The sequence below is a fragment of the Bradysia coprophila genome, unplaced genomic scaffold (genome assembly GCF_014529535.1).
Source record: "Bradysia coprophila strain Holo2 unplaced genomic scaffold, BU_Bcop_v1 contig_87, whole genome shotgun sequence".
Taxonomy (NCBI): Eukaryota; Metazoa; Arthropoda; class Insecta; order Diptera; family Sciaridae; genus Bradysia; species Bradysia coprophila.
The window spans coordinates 1,784,310-1,802,973 of NW_023504014.1; the positions used below are offsets into that span (position 1 = coordinate 1,784,310).

An 18,664-nucleotide genomic window follows, 5' to 3' on the forward strand; every position below is an offset into this window, starting at 1 on the left:
AGTAAAAGAATTAAGGAATTTAGAATTGTATTTTCTGTGTGGATGCTGAGTATCTACCGAATAATTGATTTTTATATTTTTTAAGAAAAAAAATGAATTTTTTGACATAATGTAGCAAAGAATATTCTAGATTTTTTAATAAAACCCTGAATCAAAAATACGATTGATGTTTAATTTGTCTAACAAAGAATGGGAAATGGATGCTCGCTCCTAATATATACATCATTCCATATCCTCGAATGAGAACTTCGAGTATGCCAACAATGAACCACAATTTTGTACTGACTCCGAATACGTGATCCACTACTAAATGTTCACTGAAGAACTCGTTTTCTTTTCCATACAACTTAGGAAATTCTATTCCAATCTCTTTGAGACACCTCTCAGCATAACCCATTTTACTTTGCGCAAATCAAATTCGTCAGCATTAGAAAGGAGTTGAACATATTTGATGTAGACGTTGTGGAGTACAATATCGAGTCAAGCTGCTCCATAATGCAGCCAGTACAGTTCTTCACTTGCCTTATAAAAAAAATCGTTCACCAATCGGTCTGGGGCGTCTTTCGAGGCCGAATCATTTTCAGACGTTCATCACTTTCATCACTTTCATCACTTTCTCGATCTGCGTTGGTCGGCCAATGTGAAACTTTTCGTTGTGGTTTACTTGGTCGAATCAAAACCTCATAAATTTCCCAATTATCACACGAAGCAACGCGTGTCTATAGAAACACCTTTAATTACATCCAGCTCTGGAAGCAATAGTAACGGTGTTGGTCCCTTTGTACTACGCATACCGTCACTGTGTTCTTCTTTTTCTCTCGCTCTTAACACAACCAAAGCACCCGTCACGACAATTTTTTTTTTTTATTTAACTCGGTGATTTCTTCAATGAACATGCTACAATCCGGATCTCTTTGGGAATTTCGTTGACCACCATCAATAACGGTAAGAGCGACGACTTTTTCTTAGACTTAAAATTTTGCAATGAAAGTAAATGGATAGGTATGGCCAAACGTTCAAATTTGTTCTAGCCGGAGCACATACGGATTTGCATGGCGCCACCTCAAACGAACTCATTTCTAGTTTAAATTTCCACTAGAAATGAGTTCGTTTGAGGTGGCGCCATGCAAATCCGTATGTGCTCCGACTTGTATGGACTGGCCATACCTACTTATCTACTTTCATTGAAATTTTGGACGCCATCCGTGTTGAAAGTCAGTTTCTTGATGGATTTATAGTACTTTTCTGCAATGAAAGTCGATAAGTATGGATTTGGACATACGGATTTGCATGGCGCCACCTCAAACGAACTCATTTCTAGTGGAAATTTGCAAGGTTTTGAAAGAACAGGTTAAGACACATATGAGTTGATTACGAAGGCGGTGACACACAAATTTTGACAAATAGATGTTATTTATTGAACATACTCATTACAGATTGTTTGAAATGTCAACCTGATAAAAACTTTTTTTTTCTTCAAGTTGACATTTCAAACAATCTGTAATGAGTATGTTCAATAAATAGCATCTATTTGTCAAAATTTGTGTGTCAGCCGCCCTCGTGGGTGTCTTAACCTGTTCTTTCAGAACCTTGGAAATTTGCACTAGAAATGAGTTCGTTTGAGGTGGCGCCGTGCAAATCCGTATGTGCTCCGGCTAGAACAAATTTGAACGTTTGGCCATACCTATCTATTTACTTTCATTGCTTTTATGATGTTACGTTCCCTTGTCATCGATAGATTCGGTGAAATTTAAATAAAAAATGAGTTCGTCTGAGGATGAAATCGCTATTTCTTCCAGTTTGTATGGACAGACGTGTACCTGGTTTATACATGCATTGCTGTTTTATATTTTCAGGCTTGAGTCCATTTTCAATATTCAAGTCTCGCGCTAAAACCAAAACCAACGTTTTGATGTTGTCACCTTTTATTCTGAACATTAAACGCTCCTTTTGTTACTGTCAAGTACGTCACATTCTTGCAATCATCATGATTGAAATCATCGTTTTATTTTTGTATATCGGTTCGGGGATAACACATACACACTGCGACTGATAAATCATCAAATTTAAACGTGTAAAATCTTTTGATTAAGGTCTCGCTGGTGTGGTCATGTAAAATTTAATTATTTTACCTCAGTGGATCGTGAACCGTTGACTTAAACAATCTCTCTTTGGTTATGTAGTGCGATAAACAGTTGATGTTTAGGTTTGCGTATTAGAATCGGGAAAAGTTTTCGAGTTTTTTTTTTTAATTTTTAGTTTTGCTTCTATTTACTATCGTAAATTGATAATTCATTGACTTCGGTGCCGAAAAGTTTATGTATAAACTCATTGAATTTCTGAAAATGATGGGAAATCCACAGGATGAATTACACGCTGATAAACATGCCAAGTATTTCGTCAGATTTCTGAAGTTATTGCCTGCTAGACTGTCATCGCACGATTCAACAAGGTAAATGTTAACAATCGTTTTTTTTTACTCCGATCACCTTGATGGCAAAGTTGTCCGGAAGGTCAATGACAAATACTAACATTGATTCGTCTGTTTCCTTTTCACCTCTTGCCACAAAAATCAATTCAACCAACCATCAAACAAACAACATGCAGAGTGACGATAGCATTTTTCGCTGTATGCGGTCTAGATGTATTGGAACGCTTGCATTTACTGTCCGATGACACCAAAAAGGAAATAATCGACTGGGTATACAGTTACCAAATAGTGCCATCCGAATCGGGACCAAAGAACGGGGGCTTTGTTGGTTCAAGTACGTTGAATATTGCCAATTCGGACGAGAATTGCGGAACGAACAAGTACAAATGGGGTCATCTAGCTATGACCTACACGGGAATAGCCATTCTGGTGACGTTAGGCGACGATTTGAGTCGACTGAATCGTAAGGCGATTGTTGAAGGTGTTGCAGCGGTGCAGCGACCCGATGGAAGTTTCAGCGCAACCATTGAAGGTAGCGAACATGATATGAGATTCGTATATTGTGCAGCGGCAATATGTTCCATGATCGATGACTGGGGTACGGTAAACAAGAAGACGTTGGCGGAATACATTCGAAATAGTTTGGTAAGGCTTGCTCAGTCATTTTCCCGTTACTTGCGAACACTCTACGACCGTTCACATTTCAGCGTTACGATTATGGGGTCAGTCAACACCTAGAAATGGAATCTCATGGCGGAACAACCTATTGTGCTATTGCAGCACTCTGTCTAACCAATCAGTTGAACATTTTGTCGTACAAAGAAATTGAGAAAATTAAGCGGTGGCTGGTGTTCCGTCAAGACGTTCAAGATGGTGGCGGATTTAACGGCCGGCCGAATAAGCGTGTGGACACTTGCTATTCGTTTTGGATTGGAGCGACTCTGAAAATATTGGGCGCCTTTGATTTGACGGATTACAAGGAAAATAGAAGGTGAGCACTTATTCCACTCATAAGGGAGCGTTCTGGGTTGAGCGTTGTAGTCAGTTAACGGAATAATTGAGATGTTTTGCCTGAGTTTTTAAAATTCTTCACGAAAAAACATTTAATTGAACTATGCATTAGTCACTGATGACTGCTACACTTCTACGAAATTAACCGATAAGGCAATGTGAGCGTGTGAATCGAATTCGATTTTCTTTATTTGGTGATGCATGTGGTGGCTGTGTACCAAAAACTGTATTAAGATAACGGAAGGCCAGAAGAGCCAATTCAAAAAATAAAATCGTGTGGAGTTGAGATCAGCATTGCCAATACCTATGCGATGTACGTATGAGATGTAATCAAATTTGCCACTCAAACCTTTTTGCCTTATCTCACATTTTGTAATTAGAATTTTATCAAAACTAATCCAAATTGTTATTTGAGACTTTCCGTCGAATTTTTATCGAATGTAAATTCAATGTTACACGATTTTCTAATTAATTTAAAAAGAAGAAACGGTTCACGCTCGCTATAGGTCTGGTCGAAGGTTGAAAATGTAAATTTCTTGCAGAAAACGATATTGTCGTTCAGAAAACGATGTTGTCGTTCAGAAAACGATATTGTCGTTCAGAAAACGATGTTGTCGTTCAGAAAACGATATCGTCGTTCAGAAAACGATATCGTCGTTCAGAAAACGTTGTTGTCGTTCAGAAAACGATGTTGTCGTTCAGAAAACGATGTTGTCGTTCAGAAAACGATATCGTCGTTCAGAAAACGATATCGTCGTTCAGAAAACGTTGTTGTCGTTCAGAAAACGATGTTGTCGTTCAGAAAACGATGTTGTCGTTCAGAAAACGATATCGTCGTTCAGAAAACGATATTGTCGTTCAGAAAACGATGTTGTCGTTCAGAAAACGATATCGTCGTTCAGAAAACGATATTGTCGTTCAGAAAACGATATCGTCGTTCAGAAAACGATATTGTCGTTCAGAAAACGATATTGTCGTTCAGAAAACGATGTTGTCGTTCAGAAAACGATATCGTCGTTCAGAAAACGATATTGTCGTTTAGAAAACGATATTGTCATTCAGAAAACGATGTTGTCGTTCAGAAAATGACCGTGTAGAAAGGTCGTCTTTCCTAGAACCACAGTCTCGCCATAATTAGTCATTCCCCTGCCTTTCTAATCCACATTATGTGTGTGTGTGTGAGTTAGATTGATTGAATGCCCGAATATCGGTTTCCGTCTGGTACATTGAACACATTTTCTCGTTCCAGATACGTCATGTCCGCCCAGAATGTAACTGTGGGCGGTTTCAGTAAATGGACAGGAACGTCAGCTGATCCCTTCCACACCTATTTCAGTTTGTGCGGTCTAAGCTTTATCAACGAACCCGGTCTCGGCGAAATAATGCCCAGCCTTAACATATCAATGCGTGCATACAACCAATTGAAGGCGCGCCATAAGACTTGGCAATTAGAGAATAGTTTCAATGAAACCCGATTGAATATCGATTAGATATTGATGGAGGGACGATTGTTAATTTTGTACATAAAATCCATTTTTCGTTTAATTAAAATATTAAAAAAATTAAATGGAAAATCGTTTTGTTTCATGATTGGATAAATATTCAGTGAATTAGAATAAAGACCGCGCTTTTTAATTTTAATTGAAGAGTTTGATGTTGTTATCTTGTGCAGAACGAAAACGTGATGGAATGCAAAGCAAAAATGTCGACTGGATTGTAACCAGAAACAAGAGAATAATTACGGAGAGGTAAGTGTTAGAACATTACATGATTTCCCTAGGTCAGTAGACCGTCGATAAAATCGAGCTGACTCAGATTGCGACTATTGAAATGAAAATATATTTTGTCTGAACAGAATGTTTGTCCACATTCGAATTTTATCTTGTTTATGATGATAGCAAACATATGGTTTTGCCATACACACAAATGAGGCAATTTAAATATGGTTTTGTCAAAATAAACAACTTCTGTTTGTTTAGAATTTTACATTGTAACTGGATCTCTCTGAAACGGAGCACGTAGCACATTTTATGGTTTTGTCTTTATCTCAAATTCATTTATCATTCAAATAATCAACATCAGCATTCATTACAATTTGATTATATTGTGGGGCTGATGAATACAAATTTAGCATATTTACACAAATAATGTGACAGTCTTTCGATAAGGCAGAAATCCAACCTTATATGAAAGTAAGCAAACATTACAAATTCTTCGTAAGAGTACAACAGTAATTATTTGGATACTAATAAACGACCGATAAATTAATTCAAAACTACCGATAAAAAGTAATAAATGACCGATAAATATGGTACCGATAGAAAATAATAAATGATCGATAGGAAATCCACAAGTACCGATAAAAATATTCAAAACTACCGATAATTTTTTACCGATAAAAAGTACTAAAATACCGATAAGTTGGGATCTTTATCGATCGTTAATCACTCTTTATCGGTAATCTATTATTTTCTATCGTTCATTCATTATATTCTATATTCTATCGGTAATTTATTATTTGTTATCTGTAGCCTATTATATTCCATCGGTAATTTATTATTTTTTACCGGTATTTCCGTTTTTTCTACCGGTAGTTTATTATTCTTAATGACCAAATACCGTTCTGTCTCGCCGGGATTTTTTTTTGTTTATGGGAAATATTCATTGAAATATTCGGCTCGAAATAAAACCATCTCAATAAAAAAATATTTTAGCCAGACAATAATATACTCGTACGGCTCTTACAGCCAAGAAGAAATATTAACAAAAAAGAAACAGAAAGGTCACGATCCCACAATAATAGAGGAATGATACGAATGTGGTAATAGTGTGGTGATGGTGAGGCTCCCAGTCTATAATTTTCAACGGCCCTTTATATATTGCTAGAAGGATTGCGAAAGTGACTTATCTCACTCATAAATCTGATTTTATAAGTTATAAGTCAGATAAGTCATAAGTCGTAAGTTATAAGTCGACTACGTACGAAATCATAGGTATAAGTCAAAGTTATAAGTCATAAGTTGGTAAGTATGGAAATTCTGGAAAATTCGTGGAAATTTGTGGGAAATCAGAGAAAGTTAGGAAAATTAGTGGAAAATCAGGAAAATTTGTGGAAAATTAGGGAAATTTGTGGAAAATCAGGGAAATTCGTGGAAATTTGCAGAAAATGAGGAAAATTGGGAAGATTCGTGGAAAATTAGATAAATTTGTTTAAATTTGAGGGAAATCGGGAAAAATCCCTTGACTAAAAGTCAAGAGTCTTACGTCAGAATGGGCGATAATCGGTAACCAATCGGATAAAATCTGATAATTCGGGGAGACCTGATGTGGTGGGTATAAAAATGGAAAATCAAAAATTTCATGAAAAGTTTGTCACTGCGATAAGTCGAGTGAATGTCGTCCAAAGCCTATTTTTGGGAATGTTTTATAGAATTTTCAAGAATTTTCAGGAATTTTAAGAATTCTGAGAAATTTTTGTGGATTTTACGGAATTTTGATGAATTTCTAGGAATTTTCATGAATTTGACTGCAAGAAACAAGCGAATGAATTGGTTTCATTGTACGTGTAAGGAATCATCATGATGAAAAAAACGTAATTTAAACTTTTCACGCCGTTAAATGGTTTTCCTCGCCGATGCTTCTTCGATAACACCTCTATTTTTGGTCTACACACCTATGTCGTCCGATCTTCTTGATTTATGTACCAGTAGAGGCGCGTCCTAACTAAAAATCCTAACTTTTGTCACTGCAATATGTTCACTGATTCGAGTTATTTATAAATCAGTTGATGTATTTCAGCGCAAACATGTACCCTACTTATAATGATCTCCGTAGGGTATATGGTTGTTTAGGGCCGAACTCTAATAATTAAAATTTTGTCTATTATAAGAAGAGTCAAACATGACTTGCTTACTTCCAATCTCAATGTTATTTCAAAATTATAGATGGGGATAATAATTCTCTATTATTGTGGGATCGTGATTTTTCTGTTTTTTTTTATATTTCTTCTTGGCTATAATAATCCAGAGCCGTAAAAGTACATTATTTTCTGGCTCGAATATATTTTAATGAGTTAGAAAAAACGGAAGTACCGATAAAAAATAATAAATTACCGATGGAATATAATAGACTACCGATAACAAGTAATAAATTACCGATAAAAAGTGATTAACGATCGATAAAGATCCCAACTTATCGGTATTTTAGTACTTTTTATCGGTAAAAAATTATCGGTAGTTTTGAATATTTTTATCGGTACTTGTGGATTTCCTATCGATCATTTATTATTTTCTATCGGTACCATATTTATCGGTCATTTATTACTTTTTATCGGTAGTATTGAATTAATTTATCGGTCGAATATAATATCCCTAATTATTTTAGTGTTGTCTCCAAACCTATGCCACACCGTAAGCTTTTATAGCAGTCTCTTCTTTCGTAAATCAACTGCTAAGCCTCGCGCTAAAGTGGGGAATGAAATCCTGGTAATACTACAGTAAAGAGCCAATACCGAATACCGCAAAATAGATGGACAAGATCTTTAAGTTCAGCTCAGTGTAAAAATTACACGTAAACCATTTTAAATATTTAAAGGCTTAGGCATTCGAACTACTGAGTTATATAGCACCGCAGTGACACCACTCGCGAAGTTCTACCTAATGATTTTTTATGTTTCATGCCAAAAACAAAAGAAATTTTAGGTGAAGCCTTGGTATTTGTTACGTCGCCATCTATATATGATCAATCGCTCTGGACAAAAAGAATATGAAAAATGCAGAAGGATCCACAGTGCAGAGAACTTTTCGAAATCTTTCTAAAGATTTCTAAATTGTTGAACTCAGAAGTTGGAGACCAGTTCAGGAAGAGCAGTTCCTCAGAGGTGAAGTTGTCTATTGTGTATTGTATGCTGTCTGAGCTTCCAATAGGTCCCTTTCGGAAAAACTTTCTTTTTGTTGAGGAGGGGTGTGAGAGCGGAAAAGAGAGAATTATTCAACTGAGCTCGATGTCAATTCGTATGTAAAAGCCCAGTTCACTGGAAACGAACCAGTTAATTTAACTGAGCTTGATTGGGACACACTATTTTTGGCATTCTCTTTTAACATTATGTATTCACTATTCAGTCAGGAACGATTTTTGGGAAAACATTTTTCTATAATTTTCCACATTTTCCTACACAAAATGATTTTCCCAAAATAATTTTTTGTACAACAACAACATTCACAGCGGGATTTTCACAAACCTCATTAAAAGCAATACGATTATCCTCCTGAAAAAAGCTTCTATATACGTATGGGCGATATATTTTGCGATTCAAAAATGTTTCGTTTATTGAATATATATAAATAACCGATCGTACACGCAATTTTACACACAGTAACAACAATAAACAACAAACTTAACAAGAATATTAAAAGCGCAACAAATTTCCCTGCTTTTCGTTTGGTTTTCTTCCTTTCTAAAGCATTGGCGTAAATATGTAGGATTGTAGCATTTGGTAGTATGCAACAATATCTATGCATTAGAGCGAGTAACGTAGAACGGATCATTTTCTTTTTCGAGGAAATCAATGTCCCATTTTCAATAAACTGTTGGTTTTCAACTATTTGTGCTATGAACAGAATTCTACTCCTCTGTCTTAATATATGACAAGCTTGCATGTGAAACGAATATACCGTCAAAAATGATTTAAAAAAAAAAAAACTTTTGTGAGTAAGTATATAAAACAAAAATTGTGTTCCTCATTTGTTTCAGTTCATAAACAGAATGTATTGAATTGGAATTCGGTTATAAAATTTGTGCTTTTCGCAAAACGTTTGGAAAACCTTCAATCGATATTTGTCCTGTGTCAAGCAAACTTATAACATCGAACAACAGTACAGAGTTGAGCGAAATAAAAATTCAGTTTGAAATCGTTACGGTGAAGAGACACATCTTGTTTTCCCAGATAGAGTCCGATTTATTCCATTTCTGATATAATGAATATCTGGTCCGGCAAGCTTCTGAGTGAGGTTCAGTTCGGTCATGTAATCATTATCGGCGGGATGGTTAAAGCAAATCCTATAAAGTACGTATGTCTGAGCGGAAAGTATTTAAAAAGCATATTGGTTAAGGACAGGGTCATTTGAATTATGATCGGAAAATGAGTTTTTCTTTACCATTGGAATGATTGGTACTTATCGATTTGGGTTTCTATTTTTAACCAATGGTGAATTTGCAAAAAAAAAAACTTACCAGCATTGATTACGGGCTTGGTTATAAGTCATCGCTTAATTCTATAGACAAATAGTGTGCTATTGGAAAAGCGTGACGATCCCAACAGTTTGCTATTCAATTTAATAAATACAAAGTGGGAGTTAATCGTTCGGATGTTTGAAATATGAAGGAATGTGGAAACCAAGGGGGTAACCAGTGGAAAAAAATCTATCTTAAAAATTCGAATTTAAAAATTCCAATTCCATAAACTTCACTAAATTCCATTGAATTCCAAAAATTGTGTGCTAATAATGCGGATACAAGGTCAGCCAAGTATTCGTCAACGCAACAATCCTAAATATTCAATTATATTTCCACTCGAAATAACAATATTTCGATGCCCCATGCGAAAGTTGATCATTACACGGCATTAAATGAAGAATATTTTCGGTTAATTTTACGTGAATTCCTCTGTGATAAAGATAGTAAACTTTTGCATGGAACTGGGCAGGATATAAACCAGAATTTATTTTGTGTGGTTTCGAGCACCTTTTTCCGGTAACTGTATGTTCAACAAATGTAGTGCCTTCGGCCCGGATATACAGACTGTACTTTACTTGAAAAGACATATTTGTTGCTCAAGAAAAACACTTGTGAGATTGCTTTTTTTCACAAAATTGTAACCTTCCTTATGTCATGAATTACTTTCGCTGCGTCAAATGTGATCTACTATTAATTTTAATTTGAGAATGACTTTTAACCTGTTAGAGACGACCAGCGTATGACCAGTATTATTATCGGGTCTATCGCTTCCATCGATCAAAGTATTTTTGTTCTGTTGATTTCAAATCTTGTACTTCAATTGCATTTTACTATAAAGTGCCATATTATCCAGTGTGACAGGCTAATGCGCCTGCAGCAGAAACTCCATCATTAGATATTTGCAACTCGCTCCTTTGAGTAATTTTCCCTTTTATTTATCGTCTGAAAAACGTCAAGAGAAAGGAAAGTGTCGATGGCTGTATTGTTGATACCACGCTCAATCATGATATTTTGCTTAGAGTGTTTAGACAGACTAAATAGAAGATCCCATAAATCAACATTATGGTTTGCGTGATGCACTGTCGTGACCCTACCCTACATGCACTTACTTCGAGAAAATCATCTGCACACAACCACTTTAATTTCACCGCAAACTAAATGTTCACAAAATATTCAGAATATCGATAGATTTCGCTGAAAATGCCAATGACACATACATGCCGACCGACAACATCATGCTGCATCTGAGTGTACGATTCCTCGAAAAACAAATCATTCGTAGTTCTCACTTTCCGAATGTTGGCTGGTCGGATGAACAAATTTCAAATAATCTCATTGGAAAGGCTCTGAAAAATCCACTGAAACCAGGTATTTGATGAGCAAGGAAAAGGATCGGTAAAAAATCTAAAATTTCGAATTTATTTTAGGAAAACCTTTCAGCATACGCCTGACCGTCTTACAAGTTATCTTCCAAATTCACATCAATGACGAACTCTACTGCACGTATGACCACAATCGACCTCTTAACGAGATTAAGTTTGTTCGGGTCAAACATGATTTCGAAAAGATTACACAATTTGATCATCGACTTTTGTTTCCACAAACATTTCCGGTGCAATTTGATTATCCCGAATGCAATTACGTGTTTACGAGCGACGTTCCGGTTCCAATGGATATTGGTAATTTGCATGTTGGCGTAGATCGATTTTCGTCGTTTTGAACATGGCAAGCATGTCGTCGTTATACTTCTATCGGCTAGACTATGACGAGAAATCTCTTACTTCATTTGTTAGTTTCACAAAATGTTGACTTTAAAGCAGAATCTTTTACTTCATTCGTTAGTTCACGAATTTTTTTTTGCTTGGCCAGCAGAGGCATACAGTTAAAATGCTAGAGACTTTGTGTGGACGTAGTCTACTCGACTATGATCGTTTTTGAGGGTAGATTTGTCCTTCGCAGGTACAACGTTTGTGATCAGCGGCATCGCTTCAGGGTGTCGGGACGGTGAATTTGCAATCGATTTATACACAAATGAGTCAACCCAAATCATAATGAGATTAAATGTGAAATTTGGTGAAAAAGTGGTGGTTCGAACGTCGCAAAGAATTGATTGCAAGTAAGTACTGCAGCACCACAAGGGTTGGTGCTTGTAATTTGTGTCTTACTATCGATTCAACAGCCACAGCACCGATCATTTAACGAAAAATGAAACTCTTATGCTTCCCGCAGATTCTACGAAGAAGACGAAGAGAGATCGGGAATATTTCCCTTCAAGCGAGGTCAGCAATTCAAAATCGGTATCGCTGTGACACGCGAATGTTTTCAAATATTCATCAACGGTGACCATTACACGTATTTCAATCATCGCTGTCCCAACCATCAAGTGGCCGTTTTGAAGTGTTGTGTAATCAACGGCGGAGAAATGAACGTCTCGGCCATGAAATATTTTGATGGACCGCAACATTTGGGAGAATTGACTTCAATGTAAAAGAAGCCTGACGAACGCTACACAATTTATTCATTAATTGCTGGTACAGCACCAATTATTTTCATTTCAATAAAGAGGAGACAGGTGACGTTCTCAGTACCAAAACGTTTTTCCTGGTATTCTGTCCTCCGTAATACCCATTTCCTTCATGATTTCCATTTCGAATGTCATTATTTTCGGTTCGAATGTGACTGCTGATGCAACAGCGGCAGGAGTATCCTTTTCCCGTTCGACGTAAGCTTTTTTCGACTTGTAGTCAACTGTTTCTTCCATCGACTTCGGTAACGGAATTATTCGCCCTGTTCTCGATGACACTCGCACCTTTTCGCCTTCTTCCGTGTACCGCCATTCAAACGGAGTCGATTGCAGATCGGATGGATCAACCAAAGCGATTTGATTTGTCACCTGAGGACAGATTACAAATCATTTCAGTTGGAAAACGTGACAACCATCAATCGCTTCACTCACGAGTAGGGGTGCTTCTGATTTGATCAGAATTCCCGGAAAGTCTTTGTCCTGTCCGACTCTCCGATGATGACAGTTCATTCCTTCTACGATTACCCAATTGCGTTCCTGAATTACCTGTGTAACGATCCCTTGCTTTCCCTTGTCACGACCTACCAACACTTCGACACGATCTCCTTTGAAGTAAGACCATTCCTCTGCAATATGGGAGGACATTTAGCATTTTCCATTTATGAACACATAAACCATTGGTTACCGATTGGTTCTACGAACACTGGCTTTCGATGCGTTCCGGGTAAATTCTGCTGATAAAATTGACTCGTCCATGGACGATTTGTTGTAAAACGGAATCGCAGTCTTTGCACTGTTCTATTTAGATATCTGTGATCTCTAGGGGTTCGCCAGTAAACCTACGGTGTTATTGCACGAATTATCAATCGGCTATTTCGACTATGCCTCGACGATTTCCTTACCTGTTCTGTGGCACGCTTAATGTATGAATCGGGCAAGTTGGAGTATCGCTTGGTAAGGTCACCAATTTTATTGAGGACATTGAAGTGCTTGAAAGATGGAATTGTTATCCTCATGATGATGATGAGCCGGGAAAAATATTGTTGATAAAAATTTTATTCACAGCATTCACAGTATACCAGCCGTCAGGCTTTACATAACCTCGCAGACAAGATTGACAGTTTTAATGTCATTCAACAATCGACTCACAAGCAGATGTCGCATAGGATGGGATGGATTTCATTTTATTTGAATTGAAGTGCCAGTGTTAAGGAAGAGCCAAGATTAACACTATCAGTAGTCATTCGGTGACCAGAAGTACTCAATGATCTATAGATCTATAGACCTGAACTTTGTCAAGAAATATCATAATGTATCACCTTGCGTGTAAACTTCATGAAATGAGTCCACCTTATTTGACATAATTTGTAGCTTTATTTCGGTTAAAATTGGAAATAAAAAACTGTCTCAAAAATCTTTCGAGTAGGTCGACTTACCCATATATTTGACATCGTCAATATGGTATTTTTGGAAAGGTGAGATCCTCGGCTATGAGATGTAGTAGCAATTGAAGCTCTACTCAGCAGTGGATGAGTTAGACATGACCAGAAAGCTTCCCGATGGTGAAAAAATTAATTGAAAGTTGTCCACACTCACAAAGTAAAAATGTTAAATTTCTTGTTAGTGCATATAATTGTTTGGTAGACCAGAGACAACCAGTATCATGGCCCTACGTTAGTGAAGTCCGTTCACACTGAAAAATTTGACAAAAAAAATTTTCCGCAGGACTGAGGAACATATATACACGAACTTTTCGACTTTTCCCCCTTTGCTCCTACTACCCCCAAAGTATTTTATTCGTAATCTGGGCGTCCATACGAGTTCAACGAGCTATCACACGCCTCATAAGGTTAAAATTTGGCCGAGATATTAAATTTCAAAACTTGGAAATTTGCAGAAATTTGTATGAAGAAATTCATTTTCATACATTTTGAAATTGATGAATTTTACCAACCTTTGTCACTTTGTCACTCTGTTAACCGAAACTTTTGAATTTACCGGCGGATTTGGCTGAAATTTTCAGGGTATGTTAAGGACGTAATTCTAAGAAACTAATTTGAAGGAATTTTTATAAAAGCTGATAATTTCGGAGTTATGAGCGTGTTAAGCTATTGAGCTATGGAACCTATAACTCGGAAAATATGGCAGATAGAAAGTTCGTTTAAAAGACAAATTTATAGAGTTTCAGATTTCATTCGACACGTGTTTCATGGTTTTCCTAAAAAGTCTTCTATTTGGGAGCTATGAGCGTTTTAAGTGCGAACTATGTCATCCATAACTCGGAAAATACGGCAGGCAAAGTTGGATCGGTTATCCGAAAAACCGAAAATTTCGGTTCGGATTGAACCGAACCGAGAATTTCGGTTCGGATTGAACCGAACCGAAATTTTCGGTTCGGTTTGAACCGAACCGAAAACTTTGGTTTTGTCGTAAAACAATATGAAATGAAGGCAGACTCGTCAAAATTGATCGATTTCATTATGAACTAAACAAAAAGAAGTAAATGGAGCAATTGCATGCGATTTTTGTGAGAAAACGAATTTGACAAGAGCTTATGAGATTTTCAATTCTTAATAAAAGTATCATGCAATTGCTCCATTTACTTCTTTTTGGTTAGTTCATAATGAAATCAATCAATTTTGACGAGTCTGCCTTCATTTCATATTGTTTTTCGATAAAACCAAAGTTTTCGGTTCGGTTCAATCCGAACCGAAATTTTCGGTTCGGTTCAATCCGAACCGAAATTCTCGGTTCGGTTCAATCCGAACCGAAATTCTCGGTTTTTCGGATAACCGATCCAACTCTGACGGCAGGTGGAAACTTCGTGTAAAAGACAAAGTTATAGAGTTTTAGATTCTAGTCGATGCGTGTTTCATGGTTTCCCTAAAAAGTCGCTTATTTTGGAGATATGGGCGTTTTAAGTGCGAGCTATGTCAGCCATAACTCGGAAAATACTGCAGATAGAAGGTTCGTTTAAAAGACAAATTGATAGAGTTTTACATTCTAGTCGACACGTGTTTCATGGTTTTCTTAAAAAGTCGCTTATTTGGGAGCTATGAGCGTTTTAAGTGCCTCAAATTTTCGATTTTGGTCAAATTTTCGATATTCGTGAATTTTTCGATTTTAGACTTTTCGATTTTCATCAAATTTTTGAATTCCGTAAAATTTTCGATTTTCGTCAAATGAAAGCTGGAAGGTTGAGATCAAAGAGAAAGTGATATAGTTTTGTAAGAAGAATATTTTCGTTCAAACTGCATAGTATAATTGTCTATTATCTTCGACCCAATTCTAAAAAATCACAACTTACAAAGGAGCTGATATCGCCCAAAACCACTTGCAGTGGAGGTTTTCTACACGCAAAAAGATATGCGTCACAAATGGCAGCTGATGAGCAAAGTACGCGAAAGTTTTATCAACAAAAATCTTACCAGAAAAATTTTAGGAAGAAAATTATAATAAAAAAGTTTGCGTCAAAAAGTGGCAGATGATTCGGCTTTCTTCCGTTTGAAATCCATTCTTTAAAGCAATATATTTCATAATTATAAAAATTTTCCTTCCTCAACATCTGCCACTTTTTGACTCAAACTTTTTTATTATAATTTTCTTCCTAAAATTTTTCTGGTAAGATTTTTGTTGATAAAACTTTCGCGTACTTTGCTCATCAGCTGCCATTTGTGACGCATATCTTTTTGCGTGTAGAATCTGTAAGCGTCACCTACACCGATATCAGTTCTTTTGTAAGTGGATAACAGGACTTGCGTCACACCTCCACTGCAAGTGGTTTTGGGCGATACAGCAATCAATTTCATTTTTAGTTGAACTTTTCATACACTTCCATTAAAAAATCTCAGGAATGTGGGCTCACATAAGAAAGTTTTTTAAGATTTTTTGAAAAAATTGAAAACCCCCCTCCCAATTGTTTGATATGTTAAATGGGATGTGCTAGCCTTCATTTTAAGCCAATAAAATGAAAAATCGGTTGGGGTGCTCATTGACAAAACCATAAAATTGGACTTTGATGGGTGTCGGGGAATCTCGCACACGCGATCATAGTATGCGTCCTTTTACGACATGTAACGAAAAGTCATGACTGTGCGAGATTCACCACTTAGAGGTGAATCTCGCACACCATGAATTTGTGTGGTGTGCGAGATTACCCTACCCCCTTTGATGCCTCACCTTGACTCACAGCTACAACCTTTCGACCCGACGATACTTTTATTAGAATCGTCTGATCAAAACCGGCCGGGTCGTTTCATTTCGGGGAAAAATTTTCTGAAATTTTCAAATTTTCTTACGGTCGCCCTGTGCCGAAGAGGTCGTTTAAAAAAAAAACGTCTTCTACGAAATAATCACCTTGAAATCCCCTATCGATAGCACCATAAACGCCCGGAAACAAAAAATGGTGTGTCCGACTCAAATCATTTTTCACCAATTGAAGAATAAGAACCTAATGCTGAAAATTTCGCAATAAAATTAAATTTTTATTAATTCTATGGTTGTACACGAGTCGATAGCATAAAACCCCCATTTCACGACAGAGTAAACTTATTTTACTCTGCCGTGCCCATCTCTATACATTTACGTCATTGTTTTTGATTTCAATCTTCAATCTTAGCGTATTCATTCAGATTAGATTCCATTATTTTTGCTACAACTCCATTTATATGCAGCGATCTAAAGCATCCCTCAAAACCGTTGCGAATTTCAACTTCTGACAATAGCTTGAAAACCGGATGGTGACCTATGTACAACGGAGCGGTGAAATTCAACATTAACGCATAATTGTTACTGTTCGACGTGTTGTCTGTAATTTTGAAAAAAAAATATTTGTTTTGTCGGCTGACACTATGCGGCAAACATTAACACTAACCAGCAATAATCCTAATATCGCGGCCTTGTTGAAGCACGGCAACTGTGCGTACAAAATGTGAAAATGTTGGAAAATTTGTCCGTAACGATATCAAATAACAAAGGAATATTTACTTTGATGCCATTTTCCGTCACACAACGTCGAGTCGAAAATTGAAGTCAGCTTCACAACACGATCTCCGTTCTGTGATCTCACCTTCAGATACAAATTATTTTCGACAATTTCTAGAATGAAATACGAATCATCGGATATGGCCGACAGTAGAATGGCAGATTTGGAACAGCAATCAGGACATTGCGCTATTTTCATTTCAAAAAATATTCGAAAATTGTCGTTGAAGGTAACGTTTTCACTCAGCAGTGCCGCTCCCTGGTTTTTTGAGAAGATCAACTCTTTCGGGCAATGCATCGCTTGAAGTGTTCCGTTTAATCTGCCGTCATCAGGTGGAGGCTGTCCGAAACGATTGAATTTGATATTTCGGATGAAACCGTTGAATGGTTTCCCAATATTTCTGGCGCCCCAACTATTATTGTGCCTGTGGATTCCAACGTAAACAGGGTTCATGTGAAATGCGTTGACAAGTTCATTCAAGTCATAGCCACGAACATCGTGATACGATGCACGATCGCCTAAATTAAAAGAGTTTTCATCTAAAACACTTTGTTTCATTCGCACCGATTGACTCACCAAAGAAAAGAAGAGGTTGCTGTTCCGTCAACTCGACCCTAACTTAAAACGAAATGAAAATTCATAGAGACATAGTATTTAGCAGTTAGGTGGCGGGACATTTCCACACCGTCAATATCGTCAGGAACGATATTATCGTTTTTTGGACGATAGTATCGTCCAAAAAAACGATATTATCGTCTAAAAAAATTTCATCCAGGACGATTATCGTTTTTTAGACGATAGTATCATCTAAAAAAACGATAGTATCGTCCAGAAAAACGATATTATCGTTTAAAAACAATAGTATCGTTTTTTTAAACGATAATATCGTCAAGAAAACGATAATATCGTCCTGAAAATATTTTAGAATTTATAATTTTAGACGATATTATCGTCATGGATGAAAATTTTTGGGACGATACTACCGTTTTTTAGACGATACTATCGTCTAGAAAACGATAATATCGTTCCTGACGATATTGACCGTGTAGTTATGTCGCCTCTCCTAGCAGTTAAATTACCTTCATGCCACAACCCATTACAAGTATTAGATATTTCAAATCGGTCTACGCTTCCATCGTCTCTATCGAACATAAATTCATTCCTCAAGGTCAACACATAACTTTTGCCATTATGAATTGTGAACGAAATTTCATCGCAATTGTTTGCAATCACTTCCATGCTGATAACCATGTCTCTGGTAACAACTGGGGTCGGTGACAATTTAATGAATCCACTTCCATTCTCGAAATGGATACAGTCTGGGAGTAGGTGATTCGTTGCGACACTAACAATTAACGTTATTATTTGGGCGAAATTTCGTAATAACATTTTGCTTGTTGTAACGTTCCAGTTCAACTGATAGATGATATAATGAAATATACGGCTAGCAGCATGTTTCGGGTGAGCTGATAGCATTTGT

The 18,664-nt window shown here is 36.7% G+C and overlaps 4 protein-coding genes across 5 annotated transcripts; 2 read left to right on the forward strand and 2 right to left on the reverse strand.

Moving 5' to 3' along the window:
* Positions 1–1,955: 1,955 nt before the first annotated feature.
* LOC119084646 (geranylgeranyl transferase type-1 subunit beta) lies at positions 1,956–5,079 on the forward strand. Its single transcript, XM_037194714.1, has 4 exons — positions 1,956–2,452; positions 2,608–3,076; positions 3,139–3,422; positions 4,692–5,079. Exons 1-4 carry the CDS (start codon positions 2,319–2,321, stop codon positions 4,930–4,932), a joined length of 1,128 nt encoding a protein of 375 aa, XP_037050609.1. The 5' UTR covers positions 1,956–2,318; the 3' UTR covers positions 4,933–5,079.
* A 4,131-nt stretch (positions 5,080–9,210) lies between these two features.
* On the forward strand, positions 9,211–12,263 carry LOC119084647 (32 kDa beta-galactoside-binding lectin). Of its 2 annotated transcripts, none has more exons than XM_037194715.1 (5): positions 9,211–9,506; positions 10,854–11,044; positions 11,104–11,355; positions 11,636–11,792; positions 11,906–12,263. In XM_037194715.1, exons 1-5 carry the CDS (start codon positions 9,418–9,420, stop codon positions 12,162–12,164), a joined length of 948 nt encoding a protein of 315 aa, XP_037050610.1. In that variant the 5' UTR covers positions 9,211–9,417; the 3' UTR covers positions 12,165–12,263. The 2 variants fall into 2 exon arrangements, with proteins under 2 accessions (XP_037050610.1, XP_037050611.1); XM_037194716.1 differs by having other exon boundaries at positions 9,212–9,506; positions 10,865–11,044.
* LOC119084648 (probable 39S ribosomal protein L24, mitochondrial) lies at positions 12,166–13,317 on the reverse strand. The gene is made up of 4 exons (XM_037194717.1): positions 13,103–13,317; positions 12,886–13,039; positions 12,633–12,826; positions 12,166–12,569 (listed from the first exon to the last, which is right to left on the reverse strand). Exons 1-4 carry the CDS (start codon positions 13,214–13,216, stop codon positions 12,258–12,260), a joined length of 774 nt encoding a protein of 257 aa, XP_037050612.1. The 5' UTR covers positions 13,217–13,317; the 3' UTR covers positions 12,166–12,257.
* A 3,346-nt stretch (positions 13,318–16,663) lies between these two features.
* On the reverse strand, positions 16,664–18,649 carry LOC119084649 (laminin subunit alpha-like). Its single transcript, XM_037194719.1, has 5 exons — positions 18,264–18,649; positions 17,761–17,802; positions 17,187–17,702; positions 17,074–17,115; positions 16,664–17,007 (listed from the first exon to the last, which is right to left on the reverse strand). Exons 1-5 carry the CDS (start codon positions 18,571–18,573, stop codon positions 16,802–16,804), a joined length of 1,116 nt encoding a protein of 371 aa, XP_037050614.1. The 5' UTR covers positions 18,574–18,649; the 3' UTR covers positions 16,664–16,801.
* Between the last annotated feature and the right edge of the window lie 15 nt (positions 18,650–18,664).